The sequence below is a fragment of the Pelodiscus sinensis genome, chromosome 16 (genome assembly GCF_049634645.1).
Source record: "Pelodiscus sinensis isolate JC-2024 chromosome 16, ASM4963464v1, whole genome shotgun sequence".
Classification (NCBI taxonomy): Eukaryota; Metazoa; Chordata; order Testudines; family Trionychidae; genus Pelodiscus; species Pelodiscus sinensis.
Genome location: NC_134726.1, coordinates 1,201,735 through 1,218,764, shown reverse-complemented (window position 1 = coordinate 1,218,764; position 17,030 = coordinate 1,201,735). Strand labels below are relative to the sequence as shown.

General features: G+C 51.9%; 1 protein-coding gene across 4 annotated transcripts in view; it reads left to right on the top strand.

Moving 5' to 3' along the window:
• TBC1D24 (TBC1 domain family member 24) overlaps positions 1–15,695 on the top strand; it is a 30,652-nt gene extending 14,957 nt beyond the window's left edge. For all 4 annotated transcript variants that reach the window (XM_075899019.1, XM_075899021.1, XM_075899020.1 and 1 more), the window contains exons 2-7: positions 61–1,095; positions 7,784–7,942; positions 10,704–10,767; positions 13,717–13,812; positions 14,217–14,451; positions 15,272–15,695. In XM_075899019.1, the coding sequence (XP_075755134.1) occupies positions 137–1,095; positions 7,784–7,942; positions 10,704–10,767; positions 13,717–13,812; positions 14,217–14,451; positions 15,272–15,426 (1,668 nt within the window). In that variant the 5' untranslated portion in view covers positions 61–136 and the 3' untranslated portion in view covers positions 15,427–15,695. The remainder of the gene's footprint in view (positions 1–60; positions 1,096–7,783; positions 7,943–10,703; positions 10,768–13,716; positions 13,813–14,216; positions 14,452–15,271) is intronic.
• The last annotated feature ends 1,335 nt before the right edge of the window (positions 15,696–17,030 follow it).

Genomic DNA, 17,030 nt, shown 5'->3' with positions numbered 1-17,030 from the left:
AAGAGGATGGGGAATGTTCTGCTACAAGAAACCTCTAACATTCTTTTCTTTCTCTTCCAGGAGAAAGTATGAGTCCCCTACAGCCCAGATAAGGTCTTTGCTCTTCTGTCTTTCTGCAAAAACATTCCCTGCAGCCATGGATGAATATACCCGCTTTGTGGATTGGGACAAGATGGATGCCACCATCCAGACCCAGGACCCAAAGGAGCTAATCTGCTCAGATTTCCAGGAGTTCAAACAGCTTGCCCGACAGGGCTATTGGGCCAAGAACCACTCTTTGAGAGCCAAAGTGTACCAGAAGCTAATTGGCAACATCTCATGTCGCACAGTGACACCAGATGCAAACGTGTACCGGGACATCGTTGTGAAGATTGTCGGCAAGCGTAACACAGGCACCCTCCCATGGCCAGAGTTTGTGGATAACAGTCTGGTTCCCAATTACTGTTTGAATGCTGAGGGCATTGGGGCAGTCAGGAAGATTATCTGCTGCATCGCAAATCAGTTCCCTGACATATCGTTCTGCCCAGCGTTGCCTTCTGTGGTGGCTCTGCTCCTGCACTACAGTCGAGATGAGGCAGAGTGCTTTGAGATGGTCTCTCGCATCCTTGCTTGCAATGACCCCTCCAGGCGGCTCATTGATCAGACATTCCTGGCGTTCGAGTCCTCCTGCATGACCTTTGGAGACCTGGTGAACAAGTACTGCCAGGCAGCGCACAAGCTGATGGTGGCCGTATCTGAGGACGTATTGGAAGTGTACTCTGACTGGCAGCGGTGGCTCTTTGGAGAGCTGCCCTTGATGTATGTCACGCGGGTTTTTGATGTGTTCCTGGTAGAAGGCTACAAGGTGCTCTACCGGGTTGCACTAGCCCTTCTCAAAGTCTTCCACAAAGTGAGAGCTGGACAGCCCATGGAGTCGGACAACGTGCAGCAAGACATTCGAGCTTTTGTTAGGGACATTGCCAAGTCGGTGTCTCCTGAGAAACTGCTGGAGAAAGCCTTTGCCATACGGCTTTTTTCCCGGAAGGAGATCCAGCTTCTGCATATGGCCAACGAGAAAGCCCTGCAGCAGAAAGGCATCACCGTCAAACAGAAGAGGTAAGGCCCCCAGGTGCTCTATTTACTCGGCCCTGCCTAGCAAGATCAACTGGCTCTTTCGCTCTAGGGAGGGGCAGCCAACTCTGAGAGGTCAGTTAGGAAGCTCAGGTCTCTGATAGCTCATCGTGTTCCCTTTATCACAGAGGAGTCGTCTTGGGGAGATGGCAACATGTGGGGCTGCAGCAAAGCTGCCGACTTTGCACGAGTGTTGCTGAAATTATAACGACATATAATCTTAACTGTTATGCCACTTGGAATGTAGCAGTTTTGACAATTTGCTCCTCCAGGAACAAACTTCCAACTATTGATGTAATCACATGTTCACTACAAATATTAAGAGGTGAAGAGCAATTTTTAGTTTTTTTTTTTTTTTTTTTTTTTTGCTGAAAGTCATTGAACTATAATGGATCTCTATTTACAAGTGATATTTGAAAAGGAACTTTACAGTCAAAAAAGCCTCTTACAAAAATCTGAGAAGACTTTGTAAGGTGTGTAGGTAGAGTCTGTCTGTTTAGTGATAGCTAGGAACACATCTGATTACAAATGAGTGCTTTGGAATAAACCAGTCACAACAGAATGGCTAAATGCTGGGACAAAAGTTGGGTCATGCTTTCTCATCAGACCTGGGAAAAAGGCAAGCGGGGAACTTGCACACTGATCCAATAGCTATCTGACCATGCTAGAGTACATGATATGCTACTTCACAATGATGAAGAATGGGTAGGAATTGTGTCCCTAGCCTCCATTCATCAGGGAACGGAAATGGGTGACGGGAGGGATCACTTGATGATTCCCTGTTCTGCTTACTCCCTCTGGGACACCTGGCTTGGGCCGCTGCTGGGTGACAGGACACTGGACTAGATGGATCTTTGGTCTGACCCATCTGGCCGTTCTTATGAGACACAGGACAGTAAAGTTCCCTGAGGGAGTTCCTCATGCATGTAGACCAGGTGCAAGAAGGAAGTCCTTGGAGTACAGCTTTCGGGCCTCACTTTCCTTGGCAGCTCTCTCAATGTTTAGTACATTCTCTTAAACCCAACAAGGCAAGCCTTAGGGAAGATTTGTGGTGTATGAATAAAAGTTGATTTAGAAACAGATCCTATAACTCTACAGCCACCATACAAAGCTGTTTGACTGGAGGAAATCTCTCCTAAAGGCTGTTTTTTGAAACCTAACTAACTCTCCTGTCCTTCACACGGAAAACTCGCCATTGAAAAAAACCTGGGAGCATAGTTTCTGGAATGGTATAATCCAGAGTGATGATCTTCCACGTTCTTCTTCTAAATTGTGGGACCAGGAGGTACTCGCAACTAGTGTACTTCTCAGGGCCACTGGCGCAGAACAGGGAGATTGACTCAGTACCCCTGAAGGACTTTTATTTGTGATTATGGAAATATATCCTTGGTCAGATCTTGGCCATTGAAGTAACATCCTCCTTGATGGTGCTTTTACGTGCCGCTGTTCATCTCTTCGTAAGGTAGACATTCCCGTCCAGCTGCTTCCTACATCCTGCAGACCTTGATGTGTGACTTCTTCATGTTGCTCAGACCTCTAAAGCAGTGGTAGGCAGCCTGCAGCCCATCAGGGCTCTGTGTGCGGCCCATCAGACATTTTGTTTGTTATTGTCCGTGTGCAGGGCTGCCAGCTTCTGCTGGTTTTCGTCCACATGTTTGGGGCTTTTTCCCCGACTGGTGCCACAAAAGTGGCACGCACATAAAGAAAACCAGGGCACGTGAAGTGAGGTGGGTGCTGACTGCACACGGCATTGACTGAGAGCCGTGCACTCCCTCTGCATCCAGTCACCGTGCTGCTGCTGTTCAATCGGCACTCCCTGCTAATTCTAGTTATGAATCATGGGAGACCATCTTGGTTCCAACAATCTTGAGAGTCACTCATGCAGCCCACTGCTGCTCTAAGAGTCAGCACCTTCCCTTGGCAGGCGCACTCAGCATCCCTTCAGGGCTTCTGTCCGCGCAAGTGTTGGTTAGAAACTTTGGACGAGGGAGGCTACCGAAGCAACCAGGACCTCCAGGCCACTGCTGCCGATGCACTACACTGGAAGCATAGACTGTGCGACAGTCTGGGTATCTCACGTCCTTCTCCCAATTGGGGAAGGTCAGACAAGGTGAAACAGCCAGTGTGTATGCTCTTCAGAGAGAGAGAGAGAGAGTGGGAAGGGGAGGAGGAGCCAGGAGCTGCTACTAGGCTTAGAAATGATTTATTGATAACCAACCCAGAGCACCAAAGGTGTGGTTTTAGGTTCCTTGCAAGCAAGGTGCAGTGCTTTCATTGCCAGGGGAGAGCACCAAGCAGAGTCACTGGCTAATGAAAAGTGTTTTCGCCTTTTCTGTGCCATTTGCTGGAACATGACATAATCTCTGATCTTTGGAAGAGAGATTGTGGAGTAGGTTTGACCCAGGGCAGTAGGTTGGCAAAAGCATGTGCAACAGAAGCGCTCTTTCCAGTCCCTTGTCCAAACTGGTTTGATAGCGAGTGAGATTTGGGAACTATTGCCTTGCCATCCTGCTGTGCATGAGGAGAAATGGACTGAGGGCTGAAGGGAGAACAGGAGAACTGATGCTAACTGAGGAATGTTGTTAACCTTTCCTCTTCGTTTCTTTGTGGGTGGTGTTTGAATCCAACCTTATTCTGTGTTTTTCCATAGGCTCCTTCCATGCATTTTTCTGGGGATATAGGAAATCACTGATCTGTTTTCCTGTCTTTTTTTATGTCTTTCTCCTCGTGCACTCTCCTTCTGTCAATTCCATATCCGCTGCATCCCTCCTGTTTGCAGTGTTTCATCTTCTAAAAGGTAGGTTAAAATGTTAAATGTTTGTGCTTTGCTCGTTTCTTCTGTCTTTGCTTGACTGCATTTTCAAAAGCAGTGTCAGCCTTGCCACGCTGGGGCATTAGCAGCCGTGCTGATTGCAGCAATAAACAACAAGGTAAATAGTTCATTCCTGGATATGTCCTTGAGAGAAGTCTTCAAATGAGGGTTCATGTGACCATCCTGCTGACCTAGCATTATTGGTCTATGCAGGAGGCCTCGATTTCATTCATAAATATAGCTCATCCTCTTGGGATGGAAATTCTAGTATGAGTGATTGGACTCTTCAGGCCTTGTCTACACTGGAAAAACTACACCCTGTTAGAAAACATGTTAACTAGAAGTGTTTGTACAGTGCCTAGCAGAGAGGGACCCTGGGCCATGACCAGGATTCCTAGACACCACTGCAATACAAGTAATAAAGCTCAACTAATCTGTCAGAACTTACATGGTTATTGTTAACCCTAACAGGGAGAACAATTTAAAACATGACTTGTCCATGGCCTACATTAGGCGCTAGATTGCTTAGCGCACTTTCCTCCGTGTTCAAGTTCTGAAAGAGTTTGGAAAAAATCATGGATTTAAAAACTCACCCTGGTTGTGGGAGGTTTCAGAGCTAGTACAAGATCTTGAGAATTAGAAAAGGTGATTCAGTGGCTATGTATTTATCTTGAATCGTCATGTTCATTATATGCAAAGTGTATCTGCTCTGGTTGTTGCTGATGCGTGAAATGAAAGCTAGTTTGATCTTCCTGAGCTCTGGCTGTAAAGCATTCTCATTTTAGTGATGGATCTGTCTAAGAACCCAACTTCCCACCAAAACTGTAAAGATTTGAATGTGCTACTCTGGCAGCATGGCAATTAAGAAGTGAGAGTCCTTTCTTCCATACATTTGATGTATTTTAAACACATTAAATAGAAAATTGCAATGCAAATGCAGGTAAACTAATGGTGAAAGATAAAAAGAACACTCATGAATGGCAGAAATCTTTAATGGGTAAATGACTGCAGCTTTGCAGTATTAGGTCCAGCTCTAGTGGCTATGACAATTGCATGGCTAATCCATCGTCAGGAGGCTTTCTCAATACGTTATTGGCTCTTTCTGGATAATGAGAGATGACTTCTAGTGGGGCAGCACTAACGCAGAACTCGTAGTACTAGCTCCTAGATTCTATCCCCAGCAACATGCATAACCAGAGTTCCCCACCAGCGTTCCCTGTAAGCTGAGCTCCCTGGGGTCACCCAGGAGAAATTGAAATGCCGCCCAGCCGATTAGCAAAGTGCCCACAGAGTATGTGGGCAGAACGAGTCTCGACTGGTGATGCACATCCACACGTGCCTCGGTGCACATCACAAAATTTGTTCTGCACGTGGATAGAAGAAAATGGAGGGAATGCTGATGCTGGGGCGCAGGAGTGACGGGGTTTGTGGCTCTGGGGAGATATGCCTTCAGGTGCTGGAGGATGGCTATGGATTCATGTGGGAGCATTGGTTCAAAATGGGGTCTCACCTGCCTTGTGCCAGACAGAGCCAACTGCCTCTTACTCAGCATCTCCCCCCAGTCCTGGGGCGGGCGGAGACGCATCATCGTCCACTAGAGCTGGGGGCTACAGGTTACAGCCGGCGTTCCCTGTGGGCTGTGCGCTCCTGCAGCCCTTCGGGGGGGTTCGTGCCGCCCAGCTGATTAGGGGAGTGCCCATAGCTAGGTCTTGTTTCTGCGGTGGCACACGTTTGCACACACCTCGGAGCACGGAACATTTATCTTGCACATGGAAGGAAAAAATCCCCAGCGGGATGGAAAAGGTTAGAGGGCATTGTCCCCCTCTCCCACCCAGCCTATCTGAGCTGTTCGTTTGAATTTGCCGTCTCTTTGAGAGGCCCCTGCCCCGCTCAGTGCAGGCAATTTCAGGTGTCACTTCTGCAACACTGAAACACAAATGTAATTCTTCTGGCTTCCGTCCCATCAGTGCTGGTCAGTCGCTGGCTAATGTGGGGATTTCTGCTACCCGAGGAAGGATATGGAGGACTTCCCCGATTCTCTCCCGCGAGGCCACCCTTTCTAATTGCAGAGATGTGTCAGTGCACGGGGTCTCCGATCTAGGTTCGGTTCCTGGCTCAAACACAGATTTCCACTGTGACCTCATACGAGCCCGTCTTTCCTGTATCTCCGTCTCCTGTCTGTAGAACGGGCATAACGCTCCCTCACCTCCCAGGAGTACTGCGCGGGAAGTACTGCAGTGATGGGGTCTGTCTGAGTCCCTAGACGGGGAGAGGAGGCCAGGGCTGCAGTGCAAGTGGTGATCCCCACTGCCTGTCGGAAGGTTAGTGAGCTTCAGATAGCGACTTGTGCCTGAGCTGACACCCGGTCTGCCTCCCCATTAGGAACGCTGACAGCGAGGCAGCCCCGAGGAGCCCCAGTTGCTATCGGAAATGACACAGGATTGGTGATTTTGGGCAGCTCAGCAAGCCGTGGAGTAGGGAATGATGCCCCTACGTGACTGCTCAGGACTCCCAAGTGGCGATGTAGCATTGCTCACGCTGTGGGGCAGAGGTGGGGAGCCAGGTGCGGCCCCTGCCTTGCCTGAGTCCATTCTCCGAGGCTCAGGGACGGATGGACGGACACGCCCGCCACTCCACCATGGGGCTGGAGCACACAAAATCTTTCTTGTGTGCGGCCCCCACCTGATTTGTCTGAGAGTCAGCAGGCCCTGCCCCACCCCTGCTGTAGGGCGCTCGTAGCTACACTAACACACTCCGTGCATTACTTATGAGGGTGTCTCTGCATTCTGGGACGTGTTGGGGCAGGAAAAGAGCTAAACCAAGAATGGCCGACAAAAATAGCATCAAACCTAGCAAGAGCTCGGGCCCCCTTCCCACATTCAGGCCACCCTCCTGGGGTCAGAATTGAGTCTCCAAAGCATAGCCTGGCTGACTGCGCTCTGATTGCTTAACACCTTGTCTGAGCCCTTCTGTCTCTTCCACCAAACGTACTTGGTTATCGCATTTATACTTCTGGTGCAGTAACGCTTCTTACAGCTTCTGCTTTTCTGGGTGTGAGTGGATTGATTCCATCTCTAGCCCAGGGCAAGGGAGGGTGGGTAAATGTACGGATCCTGGTATTGCCATGCCTGAGAGCTCAAGTCATGAGCCAGGCCCCACAACTCAAGAGGCTGGATTTTAAAATCAAATTTGGGGTCTTTTACTTTGCCTTTTGGTTCCTGTAACGTGCCCTTGGATCACTTTTCAAACTTTTCTCTGCAACCGCGAGGATGCAAAACGTCTTTCAGCCAAAAGCAGAGATTCTCAACAATGCCATGACTTCAGGAGCCAGGCCTTTCAGATGGCACCAAATATCATGAACCTCGTGATAAAATTGTGCAAGTGGCAATTCTGTGATCTCTGTAATTCTGGTGTGACTAGGATATTTGCAGGAATTCTCTAATTCCACATGTATAAACAGGACTAGAGACAAGCAAATGCCACTGTGTTTGTCTGGACCTGGTATACATTCTCCCCTGTGGGGTGCTGCTATTAGTGGGGCTGCCCTTGAGTGGCAGATCAACCTGAATTTATTTTTAAGGCTGTGATGTTTCTGCTTTTCATTCAACCATGTAGCTCCTCTGCACCAGCCATTGGTAGCATGGCTGAGTTAGAACTGCAAAGTTCTCCCCAGTAAAGCCACTAATCCTCACGGATTCCACTGAACAGCAGCAGTGTGTCAAGCCATACTGTCCTCGCCTGGCCTGGTGCTTGGGACAGCAGGGTACTGTACTGAGGCATGTTCTCGTGTTCAGTCGCCCCTTTGCTCGTTGCTTGTCAGATTTCTGTCTTGCGCTTAACATTGTCTCCCCTGGTCTACAGGCAGAACGTGCACTTGGCAGTGCATGCGGAGAACTTCAAGTCTGAAATTGTCAGCGTGAAAGAGATGAGAGACATTTGGTCCTGGATCCCAGAGCGCTTTGCACTTTGCCAGCCCCTATTGCTCTTTACCACCTTGGAACATGGCTGCAGCCTAAGCAGGTAATCTAATCTTTCCATGTTGTACGGGTAGAAAAGAACAGCCAGCCAGGGCTTTCTGAATACAGAAGACCTCGTGCAAAGCAGGGCTCACCAAAGTGTGCAGCCAGAGACTAGTATAGGAATGACAGATTGCAAATGTCAGGGAAGACTGAATCTCTTGTCCCCCAACTGAGTTAGTTGCTGCAAAGATAGAGACCAAGGCCCTGCCTCCACTTGGTGTGAACACTAGTCCTGAATTCCCACTGTTTGCATGCTAGCCCTAGGAGCTGTCATTCATTCAGAGAAGCACAGAAATGCAGGGCTGGGATAGGGATGTTAAATGTCGATGAATCAGCTGCTCGAGTAGTCGATGGAATTTCATGGACTGCTCGAGTAGTCGATGTGGGGTGAGGTGCTCGCTATTCCCGCTGCACCTCTGCTTTTTAAATGTAGTAAGAGCTGCCCACGGCTCCTGCTACATTTCAAAGGCAGAAGAGCAGAGGGGACTGAGCAGCCCCCACTCGCCTCGGTTCTGCCTGTCCCTTTGGAATGTAGCGAGGGTGCCTCTAGGAGCTGCATGTCAAAGGGAGAGGCACAGCAGTCTGGGGCGGGGGTGATACGTCAAGTCACTGCTCCACTACCCAATAAACATGCTTATCGGGTAGTCAACTAGCCACGTACATCCCCAGGCCGGACGGGACCTCGAGACATCTGGTCCAGCCCCTGCACAGCGGCAGGGCCAAGTAAACTGAGACCAGCGCTGACACGTGTTTCTCCAGCCTCTCCGCCAGTGGTGGGGATTCCGCAGCCTCCCTGGGAGGCCTGTTCCAGACTTTCACTAGTCTTGTAGTTAGATGTTGTTCCTAATTTCCTTTGTCTGCCTTGCCTCTCCCTATCCCAGTGTCAGTGGCCGTTGAGAACAGCCGGTCGCTGTGCTTCTCACACCAGCCCTTAACAGATGCAGTCGTCTTTTCTTAAGACTAACCGTGCCCAGGCTTTTAACCTTTCCTCGCCGGGTCAGGTTTTCTAAACTTGTATTAGTTTTGTTGCTCTCCTCTGGACTCTCTGCAGTTTGTCCAGACCTTTCCAAAGGCTTGGTGCCCAGAACTGGACCCGGCTCTCCAGCTGAGGTCTCATCCGTGCCAAGTAGAGCAGGACAGTTGGCTCCCGTAGCTTGAACGCTCGAGAGCAGTAATAGCCTTTTCCCAATTGCATCGCATTGTTGGCTTGTGCTAACCTGGTGATCCACTGATACCACCAGGTCCTTTTCACCAACACTGGCTCCTAGCTCAGTCGCTCTCAACCAAGAGTCCGGGGCTGTGAGCAGATTCCCGGGGGTCCACCAAGCATGGCCCGTGTTAGGCTTGTTGAGGCCCAGGGCGGAAAACTGCAGTACTACTGCATGGGTCTTAAGCCTGGGGCCCTGAGCCCCATCACCTGGAGTTGAAGCCAAAGCCTGAGCAATGTAGCTTTGTAGGGACCCCTCTGGCATGGCACTTGCCCTGCTGGCTGTCCTTTAACACCTGCCCTGACTCTTCTACGCCGAAATCCAGTTATTGGGCAACACGGGGGGGTCTCCCATTGGCTTCCCTTACTCTTCTCACCTGGAGTAGCAGAACAGGGTTGGCAGGAGAATGATCTTCAGGTCTTTGCTAGACTCACTATCTCAGAGAGTCAATCTGGGCTGCATTGTAGCTGGAGCCTGACATAACTGGGTCGGGTTAAGCGGCCTTACGTCGACCTACCACTGTTGTGTAGATCAGGCCTAACACTCTCTTGAACAGGAAACGGGGGGTTAAATGACCTGCTGAGGTTTTTTCCAGCCCTAATCTTCTGTGATTCTGTGAGCGTTGGAGCAATGCTCACACTGGCTCTCTGTTTCACCTAACACTAAGGACAGGTTACCCCCTCTACTCTTGGGCAGAAGGCAAAGAATAAGCCGCAGAATAAAAAAGACACTTAAACGTGTGCTGGATGCGACTGGCAGGAAGCGTGTAGCAGGGGGAGAGCTGTCATGGATTTTTAAAAGTCCAGGTACACGGTTTAAAAAACAACTGCAAATAGAAATAGCCTGGCGAAAACGCCTTCCCCGCTGCGTCTGAAATGTCTCCAAATGCTACAGCCACAACATGCCAAAGTCTGGTTCCCAAGACACGTGACTGGCAGCCATAGCCAGGCCTCCGATGAAGGGTCATGCCTTGGCGAATGGGAGGGGGGGTGGGTTCCTTGTGCCCCAGCACAGAGTGCTGAGGAGGCAGAAAGCTCTTCATGCCTCATGACACCAAGCGCCAGGGCCTGGTTCTCTGCTGTGCGGTGCCTTGTGTAGCCAAGTCACCCCATTCGGCTCGGTGCAAGGATGTTACGTTTCCTTGACTCACCTAGTCGCTCTGGGAATAAGCCGGGGAGCGTGCTGGCTCTTAATGCATTGAAAAGGCTGGTGCACAGCGGGGTCCGGCACGAGCTGGGAATCCGCTGCCCTGGCTTGTGCCGGTCCCCCTGCTGCACTTGGGGCTTTTAACTGTGTGAAGAGCTGGCGTTTGCTTATCGGCTAGTCGCTTAGCTCCCCCCATGCTGCTCAGGTGTCTCTGCAGGTGCAAGGCAATGGGGAGCCAGACCCCTCCCTTGGAGACACTAGCAGAGGTGCGGTCAGCCCTGCAGTCAGGGCGTCTCGTGCCAGCAGGCAAGCCTGGGGCTGGAGAGGCTGTGGGGCAGGGGCGCTTGCATGCAACAGCTGATGTACGCAGGGGGCGATCGCTGACGGAGCCGTCTCTTCGCACGCCAGGTTCTATTCTCACAGCGAGGGGCACGAGCCAACGCTGCTGCTGATCAAGACGACAGCCAGAGAGGTAAGGGGCATGGAGATGCCACCCGCCACCCGTCCTGCGTGCAGTTTGTTCCATGGAGCAGGGGGAGGCGGAGAAATGCCTTCCTCATGGGCGCTCCCTGTGCTGACGAGCCAGGGGGACCTGCAGATGAAATACTTTCACCTGGGTCCAGGCCTGGCATCCCCTTTGTGTCCGTAGGTGGTGGCAATAGCTCCAGATTGCAGGAAGCAACTCCCCCAGAGCCCTTCTGTCCCTGCCCTGTTTGCTAGGTGAGCGCTCAGCTGCACATTTGTGGCCCAGAGAAGGCGTTTCCCTCCTGCACAAGGATCACCTGGATGGCAGCAGTGCTGCAGAGTAGGATGCCAGGTACCATGCAATTAGTCGTGAATTCGTAGTGGTTACACGACTGTTGGCTAGTACCCGGGGACGGAGCCGGCAGCCAGGGCGCTCCCAGCCCCACCCTGCGCTATTGCCCCTCTGTCAGAGGCTGCAGGGCAGGATGGCAGGCGGGAGCCAGGCTGGGAGGAGAGCCAGTTTAAAAACCAGCTCCCTGCACAGACCAGCTTGGGGATCTGAGCTCCCCAAGCAGCAGCCCGTTTGTGGGGGGTCCACCACGGCATCCCCTGGCCACAGGGCGCTCAGACCCCCCCATGGACCAGCTTCTGTCTGTGGCGAGCCCAAGCCACTGTGGACGGAGGCTGCTTCGCAACAGCCTCCCCTACCCCACCCCCACGATGCTGCCTCTGAGGAGGGTGGCACTATGGAGCTGGTGCTGGGGGAAGCCAGCTTTTAAGTGGGCTCCCCTCACTGCACTGGAGGGGGCAGGGGAGGCAGCCTGGTCTGCAGAGCTGGCGCGCAAGAGGAGCCTGCTTGAAAGCCATTCCTGCACTTCTCAGTCCAGCCTGCCGCCCTCAGTCTCGCGTCTATCAGAGGCAGCAGTGGGGGGGGCAGGTGGATCCCGTGCTCGTGGGGAGCCTGTTTAAAGCCAGCTCCTCATGGGCACCAGCTCCCGCTTCCCCCGCGTTGCTGCCTCTGATACAGAGGTAGCGGGGGGGGGAGAGAAATGCATGTAGGCGATGAGCCCAGGTTATCAGTTAATCATGTGGCCGACTGCACGTTGGTGTCCCTACTGCAGGGTTTCCTGCTACACCGAAACCGCTCTCAGAATGCTGCTCCTGTGGCTGTGGTGCAACCAAACACGCTGCACAGGGACACTGCGGGGCGCTCTGAGATGAGGAGCGGGCCGGGCCGGGCCGCTGGGGACAGAGGGAGGCCTGCTGCTGGCGACTGTACCTGACAGTATTGGGCTTCTCTCTGGCCTTGTGGGGTAGCTCTACCAAAACCCTGCAGCCCATGCTGCTCACGTGTAGCCTGCAGGGGTCGGTTACGTGGGGTTTGCCTGCAGGTAACTAAAAGCAGATTTGGGGTCACTATTTCTAATCCTCAGGCCACAGTGGCTAGGAAAGTGGCTGACGTGGTGGCCGTGAGACCCAGAGGAAGAGGAAGGCCTCCTGGCCAACAGAGTGCTATTAACGCCCATGCTGCTGGCCTCTGATCTGTCGGGTCAGCCCTTAGAAGCTGCAGAGGCAGGGGAGACGAGTCGAAAAGGGCACTGGTTTTTTCCGGGGTTTATAATTGCGTATTAGAAGCTGGAAACATGAAGGCTTGTCTACACTGGCACCCTTTTCCAGAAAAGGGATGCTAATGAGACACTTGGGAATTGCAAATGCCGCGGGGGATTTAAATATCCCCCGCGGCATTTGCATGAACATGGCTGCCGCTTTTTTCCGGCTTGGGGTTTTGCCGGAGAAAAGCGCCAGTCTAGACAGGATCTTGCGGAAAATAAGCCCTTTTCCGGAAGATCCCTTATTCCTAATTTCAAGTAGGATCCTTGATATTTAAATCCCCCGCAGCATTTGCAATTCCCAAGTGTCTCATTAGCATCCCTTTTCCGGAAAAGGGTGCCAGTGTAGACACAGCCAATGTGTTAATTCCCCCACCCATCCTCCTCAGAGCCCAGGAGTTTTTTCTTGCTTCTTATGGAGGCAAATTCCAGCAGTGGGCCACCTTTCCGTTCCCTCCTCTGCAAGCTGCATTGCCCGTTTCTTCTTGCTGCTGGGTGTCAGTAGGGGAGACGACGTGCTGGTGCTGACCGAGATAGAACTGCTTGCCTGACCTAGCACGATGGGTGCTGGCAGTGTGAAACCGTGCTTTCTGCCAGAGTCCAGAGGGGCTGCATGCTGAGCGGCCCTACCAGTTAATCCAGCTGCACCTGGCCCTCGGCTCCACGATTGGCTGTGGGAAGTCTTGCTGGTGTGGAGGAGGTTGCTGAAGGCAGCAGGGACACGTCGCATTCTCTGGAATTATTGCCTGTTCGCTGCTGCACAGCCAGCAGTGCTCTGCGATGAGCATTGATGCTATTGCAACTAAAACAAGGACGTGGCCTTTGAACGTCCGCAAATTTAGCATCTTGCATTTAGGTCTGTCTATGATGCTTCTGCCTGTGGTACTTCCATGTCCCCCTCGCCATCACCATAGTATCTGAGCACCTCCTAACACCCTGATGGACTATTATCTCCATGGTACAGATGGGGAACTGGGGTGCAGAGCGGCTAAGTGACTTGCCCAAGGTCACCCAAGAAGTCTGTGGCAGAGCATGGAATTGACGCTTGTTCGCCAGAGTCCCAGGCTAGCATGCTAAGCACTGTCCCACCCTCATCCTCCGAACCCGTGGGGGGGAAATAATGTTTAAAATGTAGACGTGCCAGTTCCACTGCTGATCCGAATCTAGCTTTCAGGCTAAATGTCTTGTGACTTCTTCCTCCACTGATCTGGAGACTTTCAATATTAAACTACATTAGACCTTAAGTTGTGGGCTCCAAAACCTATTGGTATCCGTGAATGTAAACTACCCAGTGTCGTCTCCGTGGTGACTGGTGAAAAGCCCCCTGACCTTGCCCTTTGCTCTAGGTCTGCGGCGCTTATTTGTCAACCGACTGGAGTGAGCGCAGGCGAAGAGGTACTCAGCTGAGTTTCTTTGGGACTGGAGAGTGCTTTGTATTCAGGGTAAGTGGTGAGGCCAGTGTGGGATGGCACCCCGTGTCCACAGGCTGACGAGCTTCTATCCCAGCCCGGCCCTTCTGGAATCCCCTAGGAAGGGTTGTGGGAGAGGTTTCCTGCCCAGCTTTACAGGGAGGGCCATTCCCCTGGGCACAGAATGAGTCTCACAAGGCCTGGGCATGGAAGATGATCATTCGGAAACCACCACGCATCACCACGCCTTACCCTCGTCCCGCTACAAGGAAGAAGTCTCTCTGGCACATTCCTGCCCTTTATACCAAAGGCTGGTCCGCATGGCTCACCGGTTGTACTGGCAACGCCAGCAGCTCCAGGGCTGCTCCACATTCAGAACTCGCAGGGGACCAGATGCTGACCACTGACTCCTGGCTGCCTTTTCTCCTTCTGCCCAGCTGCAGCCGGAAGTGGAGCGCTATGAGTGGGTGATAATCAAGCACCCCGAACTGGCCGTGACGGCTTCTGAGCAAGGGACTAAGTCTCCGCAGGTTTCCAGTGTCCTGTCCTCCAGCAGCATCCACTCAGATGCCTCAGATCGTCTCTCCCCCTTCCTAGCCACTCGCCACTTCAACTTGCCTTCCAAAACCGCTTCCATGTTCATGGCTGGCAGCAATGAGTGTGTCATCATAGGTAAGTCTGTGCAGGGTCCATGCAGTTCCCCTGCCTGCTCGCCCTGCTCACCCCAGCAGGAAACCAGCCAAGCTGAGTGTAGTATTTATGACATTCCAGCAGTAGCTAGAGCAAGAAAAGTGACTGAAAACACAGTCTGTTCTCAAACCTTGCATCTCGATATTTGTGAGTACTAGATGCTGCAAGCCCAGCCAAGGCACAGCTCCAGCTGCGTTCTGCTGCATATGGTATTACGGATCATTCTGGCCTACAAACTTAGCTGGCAGTGAGGTGGTGTTGAAGCACAAGGTAACTAGTCTGCAGTAGCTTGTTCTGCTGCGCCTGTCAAATGGCACCAGTACAGTCTTCGAAGGTCTGTGCAGTAATTTGTCTCTTGCAGATCTGATCAAAGGCAGTGCACTTAGAGATTCCTTTGATACTGTTCTAGAGGATTGTATCAGTCCCGCTGCTGTTCCTTTTGATTCCCTGATTTCTCTCTCCCCGGTTTGATATTGCTCACTAAGTTGACTAAGGGCTTCTGTCTTGATTTGTTCTATGTAATTGAAGTTCAGATAACTAGTTAGTAACTTCCTGGAGCCAGTCTGACTGGGTGGTTGTTCCTGAACTTGCCAAAATGGTCACTTGCAGTTCTGCTAGCTTCATGACAGTTCACGCATAGAAACAGGTGTCTAAAAGACAGCAGCTGAGCGTGGTGCTGGGTCGCTCTTTATTCCAGCTGTCCCTGGTGGTAAAAGCCGTCAAGCCCCTTCTCTCTGTAGCTGTAAGTGTCACATCCCAAGAAATGCAGAAGTAATATCCTGTGTGTTCTTCCTCTCTCTAGGAGGTGGCGATGGCCAAGCCCTCTACCTTGACGCAGACCTGAACCATGGGAGAACCAGCCACTGCAATACTTTTAATAATCAGCCACTGTGCTCTGAAAGCTTCCAGATCTCCTCCTTGGAGGTGTGGGGCTTCAAGGACACTATGAGTGTCTGAGGCTAGACCCAGCATCAATTAATGAGCCTGTTGGACGTCTCAGAATTCCCAAGAGAAATACCAGTGCAAGACCAAGCTAGCACAAAAATTCCACTTGGCTCCTTCTAGCTTAGTGGCTGTTAAGGAGCACACTAAATGCAGGGCTGGCTTGTTTAGTGTTGCTCCTTATACAGGCTAAGTGGTGCATTTGGTTAATTCCTTTTACCTCTAGCAAACTGGATTCAAATCCTGATTTAGGTAACAAGTGAAAATGTGGGTGTCTCATTTGAGTCCTGAATGGACATGTGTTCGCATCCTGTGACCACCATGCAATCGGTGCAGTGAACAGTCTGTGAGGCCCAGGCTGGAGCTGCTGGGGACGGAGGAATATTGGTAGAACTGTGCGTGGCTTGTACATCCGTTTGCCACGTGCGGGAACAGAATAGTGGTTGCTAAGTTATTAATGCAGGCTATTGGTCAGTGCTCTCTAGACGTGAACTTTGCAGATGGGTCCTCCAATCAGGCAGATCCATGCAAGCATCTTCAGCCCTCTTTCCTGAGCAAATCAGCAAAGCCCTTGGCCTCTGAAAGGAATGATGCTTAACAGCTGTTTTTCCCCACATCTGAACCCTTGTGGTGTTCATCTGCTTTCGGAGGCTGCCCCTCTGTAGGAAGCAGCCACTCTGGGAAAACACATCCTCTGGGGGCTGACTTTCTGTTGACATTCTTACCACATATCAATTGTGACTTCCAGTTGTAGTATTGTGACTCGCGGCTCAGGCAGCTAAAAGCCGGCAGGATACACGCAGAGCACAAACTCTCCCCTGTGACACGAGGCTTTGCACCACCTGCAGGGACAGAACATGATTGTATCCATCAGTTCTGGCTTGTCTGGGAATGTACTAGTTCCCCACACAGGCACTAGGGGGTGCTGCTTCTCTATCACCTGGGTCTGCCTAGTGCCTGGAGAGACTAGTGCTCTTTCACTACCATCCAGGCATGATTTGTCACTAATGCCTCGGGGGGAGGGGCAGGTGAACCATCCTTTCTCGGTGCCCAAGAGTTCTGGCGCCCTTCTCCGCAGTGAGGAAGCGATTCCCCATTGCCTGACCCCTGCTGCTAGCAGTCCAGCTTTGAGACTTGCCCTGTCCATGCGTGTGAAGGAGATTCCTCTGCACACCTCAGCAGGGCGCGTTCTACAGCCAGAAGGCGGGAAGAGAGAGCGGGCTCCCTTGCCAGGTGCAGACACAGCAATCGCCCTACAATGGAGCGCCGTGATGATCACATTTTTGAGAGGTGCATTTCTTTGCTAAAGGGAGATGAAATATGCAGTGCAAATCAGTGACGGGGGCTGGGCAAGATCTGCTCAGAATCCAGGGCTGAGATGAGCTGGTTAGCGCCCCCATCGAAGGGCCTGGCAGGCAGGGCATTGCCTCTCCAGAGTCCCCAGGCGGAGGTGGGCCTGGAAGATGAGCAGCAGCTTGTCGGAGCCCTTCCTGAAGAACCCAGGTCAGGGATGGCCTGTGGCTGCACCTCTTTAAATGACCGAAGTACGTCAGCCTGTGTGTCGTCAGGATCTCCTCGGGCTGCGCGTCCTGCCAGCGCAGGAACGCCACAGGTGGGCA